This window comes from Sporisorium graminicola, chromosome SGRAM_16, assembly GCF_005498985.1.
Source record: "Sporisorium graminicola strain CBS 10092 chromosome SGRAM_16, whole genome shotgun sequence".
NCBI lineage: Eukaryota > Fungi > Basidiomycota > Ustilaginomycetes > Ustilaginales > Ustilaginaceae > Sporisorium > Sporisorium graminicola.
In genome coordinates this window covers 68,336-83,346 of record NC_043726.1, presented here as the reverse complement: position 1 = coordinate 83,346, position 15,011 = coordinate 68,336, and the positions used below count along the sequence as shown (strand labels likewise).

General features: G+C 57.9%; 4 protein-coding genes across 4 annotated transcripts; 1 reads left to right on the top strand and 3 right to left on the bottom strand.

Moving 5' to 3' along the window:
• Positions 1–790: 790 nt before the first annotated feature.
• On the top strand, positions 791–5,725 carry EX895_002644 (uncharacterized protein; the record flags this gene model as incomplete). Its single annotated transcript, XM_029883242.1, has 1 exon — positions 791–5,725. The coding sequence occupies one exon, from the start codon at positions 791–793 to the stop codon at positions 5,723–5,725; it is 4,935 nt and encodes a 1,644-aa protein (XP_029740277.1).
• A 613-nt stretch (positions 5,726–6,338) lies between these two features.
• On the bottom strand, positions 6,339–7,481 carry EX895_002643 (uncharacterized protein; the record flags this gene model as incomplete). The annotated part of the gene is made up of 1 exon (XM_029883241.1): positions 6,339–7,481. One exon carries the CDS (start codon positions 7,479–7,481, stop codon positions 6,339–6,341), a length of 1,143 nt encoding a protein of 380 aa, XP_029740276.1.
• Positions 7,482–8,092: 611 nt separating this feature from the next.
• EX895_002642 (uncharacterized protein) lies at positions 8,093–11,108 on the bottom strand (the record flags this gene model as incomplete). The annotated part of the gene is made up of 2 exons (XM_029883240.1): positions 8,093–10,768; positions 11,013–11,108. The coding sequence occupies 2 exons, from the start codon at positions 11,106–11,108 to the stop codon at positions 8,093–8,095; spliced, it is 2,772 nt and encodes a 923-aa protein (XP_029740275.1).
• Positions 11,109–12,768: 1,660 nt separating this feature from the next.
• EX895_002641 (uncharacterized protein) lies at positions 12,769–14,551 on the bottom strand (the record flags this gene model as incomplete). Its single annotated transcript, XM_029883239.1, has 2 exons — positions 12,769–12,834; positions 12,917–14,551. The coding sequence occupies 2 exons, from the start codon at positions 14,549–14,551 to the stop codon at positions 12,769–12,771; spliced, it is 1,701 nt and encodes a 566-aa protein (XP_029740274.1).
• Positions 14,552–15,011: the final 460 nt, after the last annotated feature.

Here is a 15,011-nt window from a genome sequence, read left to right as displayed (position 1 = left end):
TTGGGCAGGGAGCAAGCAGCAACGTCTCTGACGCGTCTGGTTGCACTGTAAGAGGCAAGCGGAATTTGATCCGACTGAACCAACCAACCAACCCCCTTTACACCGTCGATCCGCCTCTGCCAACGACGGCTAACCTTGGCTGAAAATAGAAGCACACGTCCCGTCACATCAGCAGCAGCCTTGCACTCGAAATTGACCGTTGACTGACTTGAAACAGCGCGAACACCGCGTAAAAAGGCGCCCGTCCCAAAAGTCTCGGAGCGTCATTGGCAGCATCCGAGACAGCAGTGTCTGACTCTCATCCCATCTTTCCAGCCGTTTCTCCTTCTCCGACATTCCACTCTACGACCATATCCAGACCATCCCCAGCCATCATCTCCGTCGACCACTTCAGCAGGCGCCACCAATCGCTGCGACTCGGCCCAGTCTTCATTCCATCCGAAATACCAGACCCCATTCATCGGATCGCAAAGCAAATTCATCGAAGCCCGCTCCAGCTCCAGGTTCGATCTAGGTTTGCTGCGGAAACACACTCTTCTGCATCATCGCCGTGATCTCCCTCCTCCCTCCGCGACCTTTGCAACCGCCATTGCCCTCCTGCCATCGTCGAAGCAGCTAGGAGGATTCCGTCTACCTCCTTTGTTTGCATAGAATATGCTTTGCTTCTCGCTGCAGTCAGCCCTCACCACACGGACATCACCGCTCGCCCCCTATTGAACGCACATCGCATGCGCTTGGTCGCAAATCCATCACCGTACTCCTTTGCTGAGCGCTGACAGGTCATCACGCCATGAGTCAACCCGGCGCACGCAGAGCTTATGGCCACCATGGTGGTCAGAGCGGCGGCTCCACCATAAATCAGAAGGCCGCTCTCGCCTCGGCCTATCAAGAGCTTGGCAAGGAGCTCGCCTCTTCCAAACTCAAGATCGTCGGCAACTATACCCTCCAGCGCCCCATCGGCGAAGGCACCTTCGGTAAGGTCCGTCTCGGCCTTCACCGTCTTACCAACACTCGCGTCGCCATCAAACAGATACCCAAGGCTCACTCTGCCAGCCTCACCCGCGAGATCCACCATCACCGTCGTCTCCATCATCCCAATGTCATGCAGCTCTACGAGGTTATCGCCACAGAACAGTACATCTGGATGGTCAGCGAAATCTGCGCAGGCGGCGAACTCTACGACTATCTGGTCGAGAATCAAGTGCTTGCCGAACCCGAAGCTCGCCGCATCTTTGGGCAACTTTGCCTCGCTGTCGCCTATGTCCACAGCAAGGGCATCGTCCATCGCGATCTTAAGCTCGAAAACATTCTGCTAGATGAGCGCTGCAACGTCAAGCTCGGCGACTTTGGCTTCACACGCGAGTTTGAACGCAACCGTCTCATGGACACGTTTTGCGGTACCACGGGCTATGCCTCGCCAGAGATGCTTGCCGGAAAGAGGTATACGGGCGAAGAGGTCGATATCTGGTCACTCGGTGTGATTCTGTATGCGCTTCTGTGCGGCGCTCTGCCGTTTGATGACGACGACGAGGCCGTCATGAAGCAAAAGATCTTGCAGGGCGACTTTGACATCCCCGATTCCCTTTCTGAAGAGGCTCAAAGCCTCATCACCTCCATCCTGCAGCAAGACCCTACCAAACGCCCCAGCATTCAGTCCATTCTCTCTCACCCTTGGTTTTCAAAGATGATGGTTCACACTCCCATGTCGACAGTAGAGGAAGATGAGAACGCCACCGACTACTTCGCCAGCAAGCCTCCGGCCCAGGCTTCACCAACTTACCAGGCAGAGGTACCACGGCTTCCATCAGAAGAGCCGCAGACCAACATTGACACGGCCGAAAACCCAGAAACGGCGGCAGGGGGGGATGTACATCAAGGCCATGAGTCTTCTGCATCAGCCACTTCAGAGCAAAGCTACCATTCGGCTCGCAGCGACAGCGAATCGAGCGACCGTAGATCTACCAACACCGACTTCACCGACCCAACCACCGCCGATAGCCTCAGCCGCACCGACGAAGTGGCCGGATTCGACGATACTGTTGATTCGATCAATCCTTCCTCCCAAACGCTTGCTCCGGCTACTTCGCAAACCGCATCGCACGCGAGCAAGCACACGATCAGCTTGCATCGCAATGAATCTCAGACAACCATCAGGCGATTGGGATCCAACGGCAGCGATGCTTCTCTCGGTGGCATTCCCCGACCGCCAACAAAGTCCACCTCCACATCGCTTCCAACACACCATGAGCTGCCGGCTGGAGCCGACGCCACGGCAGAAGACGCTCACGCTCCTTTGTATCAGTCGGTCCCGCTAGCCAAGAGGGGTTCTCAGGGCTCGTCTCGCGGCCACCATCGCACTCCATCAAGGACCAAACGCCGCTCGCTCTCGTCTGGCGGCCTCTCGGATCACCATCCACCTCTGCTGGGTCGCAAGCCCGTCGACTACGTCTCGCAGCTCGCCGACCTGCAACCCGCCACTTTCTCTAGTAATGTCGAGCAGAATCTGCTCCACCAACTCAGCACGCTTGGTATGGATGTCGGTCAAATGGTCCACAGCGTCGTTACCGACGCCTGCGATGCTAGCGGTGCAACATGGTGGATGCTGCTGCGAAAGGCAAAGGACCGCCAAAGGGAGCAGCCTACCGTCAACTCACCCATCAATGAACCTGCTCCTCTTGCAGCCACGGCCCCCCTGCTTCCGAACAGTGCTGACCTGAGCGTGCCACCAGCGCCAGTCGACACGCAACCCCCGCCAGTCCCCTTTAAAGATCCAGCGAGACGCTCCGAAGACAAGTCTCGGTCCAGGGATCGATCCACTTCGACTTTGACAGCCTTGACATCCGAGCTTGCCAGCCTAGCAGAGGGAAGCAATCGGCGTCTGCAGACCGTCGTCTCGCACGAGGAGCTCAACGTGTCAACTTTGCCCACCCTGCACGCTTCGACTTCCGAAATCATGAAGGAGTCGACGTCGACGCCAAATCACCCTTCGCCCATTCCGTCGTCTAGCTCCATGCCTTTGGACCGCGTGGCTGTGTCGACCCCGCCGCCTCTCAACGGCCGAAGCGTGACGAGCACACCCGACTCTGCGACCGCCAGACCCAAATCCCAGCATCGTCACACCACTGCTGTCCCCAGCCCTTCGAAGCTGCAGCAGGTGGCGGCGAGTCTGATAGGGAGCAGTCCGACTTCGGAAATATCAAAAACGCGTCGCTCTTCGCAGATCGATCGTCCCCGCAGTAACTCGCTCTCCGTCAAGCAATTCGCACAAAGTGTCTTAGGCTCAAAGGACAAAGGGTTGGGTACACCACCGCCAGTGATGCCACCGGACGAGGTGGTTGTGGCCGGTGAAGTGTTTCCCCTCGAACGAGCGAAGAGCCCGACCCTGTTCGGCCGCCGCACTACTGTCACGAATGTCAAAGAATCCATGGTGGGCCGGCTTTCGAATCCATCGACACCCAAGAAGAGTGCCGTCGAAACATCGGACAAGCCGCGGAAGAGCACAGGCAAGAAGAGCAGCGAAACCGATCTCGACCGTGTCAAGGCGCTTGAACGCAGTGCCGATTCCGCGTCGAGCTCTCCATCGCGCTCTGCAACCGGACTTCAGCCAGGATCAGTCTCCGCCGCCGATTCTACACACGACAAGGTCGATGGCGCCGTACCTTCCGCATCGCAAGATTCATTCAGCACCATGTCTGCTACGCCACAAGGGAGCGAAAAGAGCGGGACGCGTGGCAAAAGTGGTTCCTCGCTTTTGAAGACAGTGCGAACTTGGCTCGGAGGCAACGAAAAGCCAGCAAGAAAGTCCAAGGTCGACAAAAAGGGAAGCACAGCCTACCACGGTCTTGGTATCGACGATAGCAGCATGACGATAAGACCGCCTACCAGTACGCTCGGCACCTCTGGCAGCATATCGAGTCTCGCGAATGGTACTCCCTCGCGGAATGCCAGCATGCGTCGAAGGTCGGCGCAATATCATCAGAGCGCTGCGGTTCGACGTGGTGGACCGCGAAGCCCTCATCTTGGCTCAGTCAGTCGAAGATCGTCGAACGGCAGCTCGTACCAGCCTCATCTAGAGCTTCCACCCAACAGCTTCCAGCAGAGCATGAATCGACCTGCGCACATGAGGAGAATGAGCGCAGGCAGCATCACGCCCACCGCTACATTGTACGGCGACCACATCAATGACTTGGGAGGTCCAGCGGCAGTGGTCTCTTCACGTCACAGTCGACCCTCGAGCTCTCAATCTGTGGCGCATTCCAGCGCCGCACCGCGCTCTGGATTGCACGGCAAAGCGGGCTCGACGGGCAGCGCCAGCTCGATCTATCGTCACGGTCAAGCAGGCAGTACCTATTCGACAGGAAGTGGACGAAGACATCCACGACCAAGTCCGGACGGGGGCACCATGGTGCGAAGACATCGCACCTATGCATCGTCTACGGGCAGTCCGAGTCGTCACGGTTCGTTCCGTCATGAGTCGCGGCCGTCGTCGATCAAGTCTCGGGCCTCTTCGCCTGGCCGTGCCATGACGGGCCTGAGCGAGTTTGGCGCCGACGCCGAAATGGATGCCGACGCCGGCGGTTCAGGCGCAAGGAGATCAACGCGGAGTACGCCGCGCCAGTCTCTCGAGCTTCTCAGCCTGTCAGAACATCGTTCAGAGGCACTTTTGCCACAGTCCCATAACGAGCACCCGCACCATCGGTCGCACCACCACCAGGTGGTGGCACAGAGCATCTTTGTGGCTCACAAATCGCGGTCGCCGTACCGTCCGCCTTCTGCCAATCCGAACCTGCACGGAAGTCTTGTTCGCACCACAGCATCGCAGTTGTCAGGACGAAGCAGTCTTCCGGGAACCTCCGACACGTCGGTTCACGTGACGTCCGGCGGCGCGACGGGACTGCCAGCGACGGGCACGGGCACGTGGCGATACTCTTGGGGTCGGCCACCGCCGTGTTGGGCAGGCCCTGTCGATCCGCCGCCTCCCAGTACGGATGTTGCCTCCAAGAATGCCGGAGAGAGCGGTGACGAGATGGACGGCAGGCCCAAGCTGCGAGACGTGTTTGCCAATCGAGAAGATGACGACTGGACAGACGAGGAGGAAGAGCAGTCGTATTCTGGTGGTCTCGGCCAGATGGGTTCCCCCTCTTCCATGTCGAGCACGCTGAACCGGGGCGATCGGGTGGCTTCTTCGTCTCCGTACGCCACGCGCAACCTTGCAGCCCTGGGAGGCACGTTCTCGTCGAGTCAAGGCTCGACGAGTTACGAATCGGCCTCCAACGCCTTCCGCGGAGCAGCGCCGTTCTCTACTCGCTATGCGGGTGTTCGCAGCATTTTCCAACAGCTTCCTCCTGCGGGAGGCGCCGCACCTGGGTTCGGATCTCGCTCTCATCACCAGCCCGTGTCGTTGAGCTTGGGGAACGAGTTTGCGCCGAAGCTGTTGTCGACTACGTTGCATTCGCCAACCAAGGCGACGGCGAGTGCGGGGATGGATGGGTTAGTGGAGGGCAGTGCGGCGACGGGAGGAGGGGGCGAGGAAGCAGGCGAGATGGCGGCGCAGGGTGGGTCGGGGCAGTCGCAGGCACAGGCACAGGCACAGGCACAGGCACAGGCACAGGCACAGTCGCAGCCGGGGCAGCAGCAACAGCAACAGCAGGCAGGTGGGAGTCGTATTACCGCGTCTTTCCACAAACCTGCACAGATTATCGAGGAGGAGGAAGAAGATGAATGACCCGTAGCTCTTGCTAGGACCTTGTTTTTCTAGTTTATGTTCGTTTCGCACGAAGTCGGCCTTGCTTTTCAATATATACCCCCGCAGACTTCTTTTGATCTGGTTGGTGTCGTGTGAGGCTGGAGAGGCGGGTTATGCGAGCCAAGAGAGACTGAGCCTTGAGGCGGAGAGGGACTAAATGTCGTGGATGCGCATTCTCAGGGAGAGAGAGTGGGGCTGGCGAGGGACTTGTTCGGCTGTGGTCGCGTCCCAAGGTGAGAAGCAGTCTGGCATCGTGCTTGCATCTACGTACTGTATCTAATTTTTAACCTATCTGTTCATCGCAATCTCTCTTACACACACAAGAGTAGAGTGATAACAGTTACCAGCTGTCACAGCATCTGATGTGAACATACAGTAGGTGCTAGGATCCCCGGAAGAAGTGCAAGTATAAGTATGTCCAGCTACTGTGTCGGCGCATAGCCGAAGTCCGACTGAGAAAGCTCGTGCTCACATGCACACATGCACACACACACACGCACACAGGCAGAGGCCAACATGCGCCATGGATCGACCGCGCCGGAGGCAGGTAACTGAACATTAAGCTATCATCTTGATCGTTGCTGGATCAGAGTCACTCGCCATACACGACGCGTCGGATGCGATCCAGGTCGCCCGGCTCCCACGTATCTTCGCGCTGGCCCTCGTGGACGGCCTTGACCGCCTCGACCATGTGCTGCTCGCTGGTGGTGCCGGACAGCACGGTGACAGTCAAGCCGGGGATGTTCATGCCACTGGCGAGGAAGGCATAGACCGTCTGCTGCGGGGTCCAGCCTTTGCGGATCGCCAGGTCCTGCACCTCGACGCTGGCGAGCAGATTCGGGTTGCCCGTAAGCGACCAGAAGGGCTGGTACACCACGGCGTCTCGCTTGCCGCTCGCGTAGTCGTTCGGAGACAGCGTGGGGGAGAGAAGCGAGAGGAGCGCAACGTCGTGGCCGGTGGTGTAGTGCCAGCGGTTCTGGACTACGCTCGGGGGAATGCGCGTGGTGCGTGCGATGGCCTGGAAGATGTCTGGGTCGTAGACGTTGCTGATGCCTATTTGACGGACCAGGCCGAGATGGACAAAGGATTCCATGGTCGCCCACACCTTGAGCGTGCGTTCCAACGTAGTCAGTGGAGAGTGGAGCACGTAGCTGTCGAGATACGCTTCGCCTTTGACGTCGCCGTATGCGACGCCGGCGTCGAGATCCTCCCCCTCGGCTCCGCGGGCGTGATTCGCGTTGATCTTGCTAGCCACTGTTTCGAGCGCTTCGAACTCCAACCACGGATGCAGGTTGCGCAACGACGCAGCGAACGACTTGCGCACCTGCACCTCGACGTCCTCATCCTGTGCAAACGGTATCAGTTCCGGATGCGTCCAGTCCTGCCCTGAGCGTGGCGTGAACTTGGACTGTACCCATACATCGCGTCGATCCAAATCCAAGTCCGTTTGGGCGGTGGAGAGCGCCTGGCCGACATGGTCTTCGCGGTAGTGTTTGCGTTGCCCCGCCGTGTCGATGCCGCGGAAGCCATGCGAGAGGGCGAGAATGACAAGATCAGAGGTGTAGTCGCCTTTCCACGCTGTACCGTAGAGCAGCTTGGGGATCTTGTCGAGGCGCGAGCGCGCAGCAGGGGTGGATGCGATCGCTGATGCAGCAGCAGCAGCAGGAGCAGCAGGAGCAGCGGTAGAGGAGGTAGCTGCTGCGGATGCAGACGTCGATGCTTGATTGGACGACATGGTTCGCAGTGCGCCGCTCAGGCTCTTTCGATACGCTGTTCCTGCTCGGAGAGATGGTGCGCCAAACCTTGCGCTCGTCAGCAGTGGGGTGGTTATCGCGAGAATGGTGGCAAGTAAAGATAGCCGCGAATCCGAAACGCCTTTGTGTTCAGTGTGTCCGCGTCGCGTTGTTGTCGTCGAGAGCGTGCCAGTCGATGTTGTCTAAGGATTCGGTCTTGCCGCGTTTGTGTATCAAGGTGAAGAGGCATGAGCGACGAGAAGTGAAGATCGTCGTGCGTAGGAAGCACCGTGCGCCGAGCAACCAGAAAGCCAAAAAAGAAAAAGTGCAGCATGCCACTCTTGGCTTTTCTCCGGCATTTAGACTTTGGCCGCATCCCGATTTCAACAGAAGGAATTGACGTGCTCAGCCGCTTCGTTTGCATCATACAGAATCCGTTCTAACAGCCTCGCGGCTACTCCACGAACAAGATTCATTTGCTCACGATCCATACAAAAACACTCGCTACAGTACACACACATCACATCTCGCAGCTACGTCAATGTTAAAGCATAAAAGCAAATGTCCAGTCTGCACCGCCATCCTACACTCGTAGTTCCATGCAACGACCGTCTCAGCTCTTCCTGAAGCATCGCGTAGTGTTCCTCTTGACCCAGTAGATCAAGCAGCCGGCAAATCGGAAGGCACTGAGACCAAACGTGGCCCACAAGATGATGCGGAAGTAGGTCGACTGTTTCGAGCTCTGTTCCTGCTCGATCTGCTTGTTCGTCAGCCCGGTGTTGAGACCATTGACGTTCTCGATGGCCACCGTGAGCGCACCGTTGGTGAGCAGCCAGAACGCCACCAAGCGTGTACGGAAGGTCTTGTTGCTGTCGTCCGCGGTGGGCTTTTCGATCGTCGCTTGCGGTTTGAACGGCGCCACCGCCCTCGAGACGACGCTCTTGAACGTCTCGTCGATGTCGTCCTGGTGCCTCTCGATCTCCTCGACCGTGCCTGGTTCGTTCGACTTGTCCTTCTTGGTGTCCACCGTCGGCAGCGCGTCGGCCTTGTCCGACCCTTTTGTTCCCCAACTGACGTCGTGCAGGTTGCAGAAGGCATACACGTTGAGGATGTTGATAAACGACGGGGCGATGAGCATGTACTGCGGGAACGACGTGATCATGTGCCACGGATCTGCGTATAGGATCGACGCAATCAGGTAGATCCCAAACGTCGCCGCCAGTGCTGCGATCAGCACGCCCGTCGTCTGGTTGAACAGCGTATGCCAGATATCGCCCGTCACCGTCGTATTCACCAACGCGCGCAGCGTCAGCCACAACGACGTGAACAGCAGATACAGTCCCAGCACGCCAAACACGATGAACGACGCAATGTACGTCGCCTTCTCGCCCTTGGGCCGATTGCCCAAAGCCAGCACAAACTGCAGCACGAGGAAAAACACGTAGACCCATTTTGCCGCCTGGTTGATCCAGTGAAACACCACGAGCGTCGTGTGCGACTGGTCCTTGAGCAGCTCGTCCGGCAAGAACTCGATGATGATGCTGAAAGTCAACCACAGGTTGGCCAGCGCGAACCAGCTGAACAGCAGCACGATGGCGTTGTACACCGCCTGCAGATGAAAGAAAAACAGCCGGATGATGCCGTGGTTCGACTTGTAGATGCGGAAGAAGTGCACCAGCGAGTAGATTGACGCTGCAAACGATCCGTTCAGCCATCGTCGACGCTGTGAGATCAACTCGGCGGCTCCCTCGGGTACATCCGTCTCGCCCTTCGACGGCTTGACGTACGTCAGCGTCCACTTGTCGCCTGCCTTGGCCACCAGCTCGAAACACAAGATGCGGTCCTCGGCCAAAAACATGTTTTTGGTGAAAATGTCCATGCCGTGCAAACCTTTCTTGCCCAGCCGGTCCGCGAGCGTATGGTCGCCGTGGAAGTACTGCTGCAGCGGTCGGCCCTGGATCGCACGGAAGCGGTAGGCACTGAACGCGCCCGGCAGCACGCTGACGTACCCGAACGTCGACTCGAGCGGCTTATCGAGGATGTTGGACATCTTGTACTCGAAGTTCTGCGCCGCTACCAGCGGGTTGACGAGCTTGCGGCCGTTCTTGATCATGGCGTGAATCTCTCCACACGCGCCGCCGAGGTTGGCATTGTTGTAGAACGCCTCCCATAGATAGTAGAGCGACTTGTGGCCCGGTTTGGTGCCTGCGTCGATGAGCACGCATAGCTCGGGCTGCAAGTGACGCCCCAGAGCGTTGAAGAGCCAGCGGTGGCTGTTGATCTTCTTGCTGTTCTTCTGCTTGAGACAGAAGATCATCTGCACGGGGACCAGGTTTGACGCATCGTCGCCGTGCGGCTGGATGAGCGCCGGGGTAGGATCCACCGAGAGCTGCGTCGTGTACTCGAACAGATGCGCCACCGTATCCTTGCCGTCGACCTTGCGCTTCATCACGCCATCCTGGTAGACACCCACGGTGGCCAGCAGATCCAGCACCTCCTTGTCGCACGGATCAATGCCGTCAAAGATCAGGCTGACCACGATGCGCTGCCACCCGGGCCTGCCCTCCTCGGCAGATCGCCTCCAAAACTTGGACGTCTTGCTCTTGCAGATATCGCGGATGTTGAGCATGACGCCGTGCAGCGTTCGCGCCAGCAAGATGCGGTCTTCGTTGTAGTACGTGATGGCAATGAGCAGCTCCGTGTCACGCCCGTACTGTTGCGAAGCGCGCAGGCTCCAGCCGTTTTCCAGCGTGAACTCATCCGGATCGCACGTCGCGGCAGTGTAGCGCATATGGGTGAACTCCTGCGTTCGACTGCCCTGTGCCCACTTGGGCTCGACCGAGTTCTTGACCGCCGTGGGGACGGGGTGGTCGACGATCCAGTGGCCGCGCGTCAGCTGGATCTTCTTGGTGAGACCTCGCTTGGGCGCCTGTTGACGCTTGGCCCACGCCACTTGGCTCGCACTGTCTTCCGGCCCGAGGCTGGACGAGTAGGACGAGGGGCCCCCGTACGGTGCCGGCGTGGGGAAGCCGCTTGAGTTGGACAGGTTGTAGGCGCTGTTCCCCTGTTTCGAGTAGCTGTACTTCTCATCAGTAACGTCGGTAAGTGGAATCTTGTCCTCCTCGTAGGCATACATGCCATGGCCGTCCGAAGTGCCCGGTGCGAGCGTCTGGAAGCTCGGGTTCTCTCCTGCATAGAAAGGGTTCTCGGGATGTTGCATGCTCGTCGAGCTTCCGAAGGCGTCACCGTGGCGGGAATAAGGCAGATTGTGCTGGCTTAAGGGGTCGTCCTGCATAGGTTGGAAACCATCCCACCAGCGACGGATCGGGGACATTGTGAGGTTGTCAAGAGACATCAGAGCGAATTGATTGTGACGGAGGTCAACAAATAGCGTTCAAGGGGAGATAAGAAGCAATGCATAAAGTGATCGTCAGTGTCTTGGGTCCCAGTTCATACATGCGTAGAACAGCTGTGCATTGCAATCCAAAGCATTCGTTCCGCGGGTGGGCGTTTCACCAGAAGGTTAAACTTACGGAAAGCTGGTAGGAGCGTTGTTGTTGTTGCTGCTGCTGCTGACGCGCCTGGCCACGCCCTTGGCTGGGCCGCATCTGGTAAGCGTCATAGCTCATTGTTGCCGCCGGAGGGGTAGGTGTGGCTGGCCGGCGCGAAGCTGTCGATGTGAGTGCTTGGGCCTCTGTTTAAAGTGGGCGGCGTGGGGATGCCGAGGTGGCCCTTTCTGCGTAGCTGAAGGTGTGTGGGGTGGCAGAAAGTATTTCCACGTTGCAGGTGTAAGTGGGTTGTGGATGATGGTGGTGACGAAGAAGCCGGACGATGATGGAATCGAAGATGGAGTTTCGTCGTCAAGAGGATCGTTCTCACTTTGTGTTGAGAACAAAGAGCCAAGAAAAGGTGGAGAGTAGCAGCAGCAGCAGCAGCAGCGCAAAAGCAGGGACGACGTGCATGCAAGGAGTGTGCGCCGACATAGACTCGGCAGCCAGCGTTGTTGCTCTGCTGCCTTCGCTCTTCGGGTGGTGTAGGTTTGCAGCGTGTGTTTCTCGCGTGCATCTCTGACAGCAACACCGCACCAAGTAAGGCCACTGCCGATCCGTAAATCACGCAGTTGCGCCTCTTTTTCTCCTTTCCCCCTCATTCTTTGTCCATTCTCAGCCTGAGCCCATCGTCGCTCTCGACGTTTGCACAACGCAGGACCAACATCGACCTCATCTGCTTTCCTGCTTTACATTCGAGGTCGAAGCCAGCGTAGCATCGGCATACATGCGTGTTCATAGTCAACTCTCTGTCGCCTGCTCTGTTAGCCTGCACAGCACTTGATCGCCGACGACGTCAACATGCTGCTATCCAGGAATTTATGCGCTTGCGGAGTTGCAAACAATGCTATTTTGTGCCTTTGTGGCATCTTGGCTGTGCAGTCAGTCGCAGAGTGCGTGCATGTCTCCGTGTGTCTTTCGGCGAGTAAAAAGTGTGCTTGGAAAACCCAAAAAACAGACAGGGGCAACGAGCGACAGCTGAGACCAACACAAAAGCCGTGCTGTGCGTCGCAGTACGCGCTGACTTGTGGCATTTGACAGCGTCGCGCCCTGCGTCCCGTCTCACGCGGTAGATCAACTTTGCCAGTCCAGATCGGTCTTAGACAGTCTTAGACAGTGTTCCAGAAAACAACATCCATCACATACGCAGCTTGCAGTTGCCGTTTGTGCCCGCATCGACCACGTCTACCTCCGAGCGAAGCAAACAGCGTCGGATCTAAACCGGTTGGCGAAGACTGCGTTGACCTTTGGCAGCATGAATGAAACTGTGAGAACACGGACGGCCACGTCCTCGATACAGAGCACACTTTGCAGCCGAATGGATACCACAGCACAATACCAACGCTTGCAAAGCGCCCCGTACGTGGGTTTGCCTGCAGCAGCAACGGGTAGTGCTCCTTTATGCAACGACAGCATCGGGCACCCCGAAAATGCCATGCTGTGCTGTGCTGTGCTGTGAACTGCTGTGCTGACCCTTTTCGTACGGCGACGAGCAGGCTGTGTTTGAAAAATCAAATTCAGTTTGCCCGCGTGCTGTGGCTCCCCGCGGGAGCCGCAGTCTCTCTCCAGCCGGACCACAGCTCCCGAGGGTCCTTGCCAGCATCTTCCAACTTCTGTGCTGTGCTCACGATCAAGCCCCATCCACTAGATCACACGCCTCTGGCTGCAGATACGAACCCGACACGCATGCATGTGTCGGACAATGATTCAAGAGTATAGCTTCCTCCTTGTGCATCCAGTTTCAAACATCGTCTGTCCGCTGCGATCGTTGGTGGCTCAACCGGATGTTGATCGCCTCGTTGATGATCTGTTGTCCACCACAAACAATGAAAGGCAATGTTCAGTACTGCCACCCTCTTTTGAGGCGTCTGCACCGAAGCTACACTTACCCGATCTATATCCAACGCAGGTAAGCTATCCAGCATGCTCCTCGTCTCGGACCGATCCAGCTCCTCCAGCGAGTCCTTGCAGTTGGTCAGTATCGCAATGCAAACATACAGATGCAGATCAAGGAAATCTGGCAACGCGAAGTACGTATCCCACAACCGCATCAGATCCTCAATCCTCAACTCTCCCGCCAACAGATGCTGCAACCAGTTGGTCGCGAACCCGATAATGTCCACCTCCTCCTCTTCAAAGTACGAGTGCAGCTCGGGCAGAGTCGTACGGAACAGCGTCAGAAACGTAGCCACCTGCCGCGGCAACGGATGGCGTGCACTGTGCCGCGCCATCAGCATCATCAGCTTTTCAAACGCAAAGTACATGCCCGCTTCCACACGCACGCATTGCACGAACGGTGCGCACAGGTACACCAGCGCAGGATGGAACTCGGCCGCTGTGCCCGACGTGCCCCCCGTGCTGTGGTCCACCTGTGGCTGCCACTCGTACTCGCGCGGCATCCGCGATCGTACCGCGTCTTCGACGCTTGTACCGCTCCGCCCCGTCAGAACAGCGTTGCTGGAAGCGCCGACTGCTGCACCGTTGTTGCTTGTGCTGCCCATCGAACCGGCCCGAGACCGCGAGCGTGAGCTGGTGCCGCTGCTGTGTTGTCCGTGCCGTGCTAGCGTTGAGCCCACTGCCGCACCGATAGCGTCGACCTCGGTGAACAGTCCGCTGCCATTGCCGCTGCTTTCTGCTGTCTTGCTCGATCGGAACGGATCCTCTTCCGCATCTTTTGTGTTTTCTAGACGTCCCCTTGCCCCCTCCGACGCTGTTGTGCTTGTGTTTCCGTTGGTGGCAGTCCCCGAGCTCCGTTGCAATCCGGGTGCCGAGGGACCCGCATCGTTGGTACCCTGCGAAGCCTGTCTCCGCGCCGTCTCTGCCGCAGCACATCGATTCATAAAGGCGCAAATGATGTTTTCCACACTGCGACCAAATCGCTTGAGTTCGAGAGCCGCCGCTGCATCCGGATCATCGGCGTCCATCGCTGCAGAGACGCCGCTCTCGCCGATGATGCCGCCCAAAGCATGAATCCGGCCGTCATTGACCCGATTCGGCCCCCTATCAGACCCGTTCAATGTCGTCGTCGCCAGCGCACTCGCATTTGGGGGCCCGTCGCCCATCAACAATCCCGATCCGGACGTGCTCTGCGCGGAAGAGCCATTCAACGAGAAATCCCTGCTCAGCAAGATCCCACCCGTTCCATTTGCACCCGCACCGATTGCAGCAGCAGAGAATCCACCCGGTTTGCGCGAAAGCACGCTCTTCGAGCTTCGCATTAGCGTCCGACCCGGTGGCGGTCGTGTGCCGAGCCGTTTCTGGTAGTACCGTTGACACTCGCTACGCACCCGCTTCTCGAGCGCGGGGTTGTGCTTGTCGAGCGCCTCGTACGCTAGATACTTGCTGCGCACAGAAGTCATCTCCTGTCCCTTGTCGTCGCTCAGCACGCCGAGCAGATAGAGCCAAACTTCGCCGCGTACCGAGGGTTGCACGCCGTGACGCGCCAGATCGCGCAGCTTTTGCAGATCCACATGCTGCTCGGCATTGAGCAGTTCGACAAACTCTTCGACCGTGGCAGAGCTCATCATGGGATGCACAAAGCGGCCTTGTTGAGGTTCTCTTCGTTCTGGTTTGCGGTGGCTTGAGATGTAGCTACGACGGCCGTTGAGCCGAAGTCGAGCGAGCAAAGAGAGTGTCGGCCTAAAGCGCAGGTGTTCGGAGGCGCTGACGCGGGTCGACTGGGTCCAGAGCTTGTCAGGGCCGCTATGGCCTCAGCATTGGCCGCACAACTCCATGGCAGCTAGAAGGTCTTTCTCCGAAAGGCAGAATAGTGGTGACGACGATGATGGTTGCGAGAAAGGCAAAAACAACGCAGTTGGAGCTCATTCAAAATCAGACCCTAGATTTTTCGAATGTGGAGTGAGAAATGACTGATTATTGGCGCACGGCCACATTCGAAACTTCGGCTCACACGACTCTCGGTGTCGCGTCAAGCAGTCCAATCCTGACTCTCTCTCGCAGCTTTTGACATGGGTGAGCAAGGTT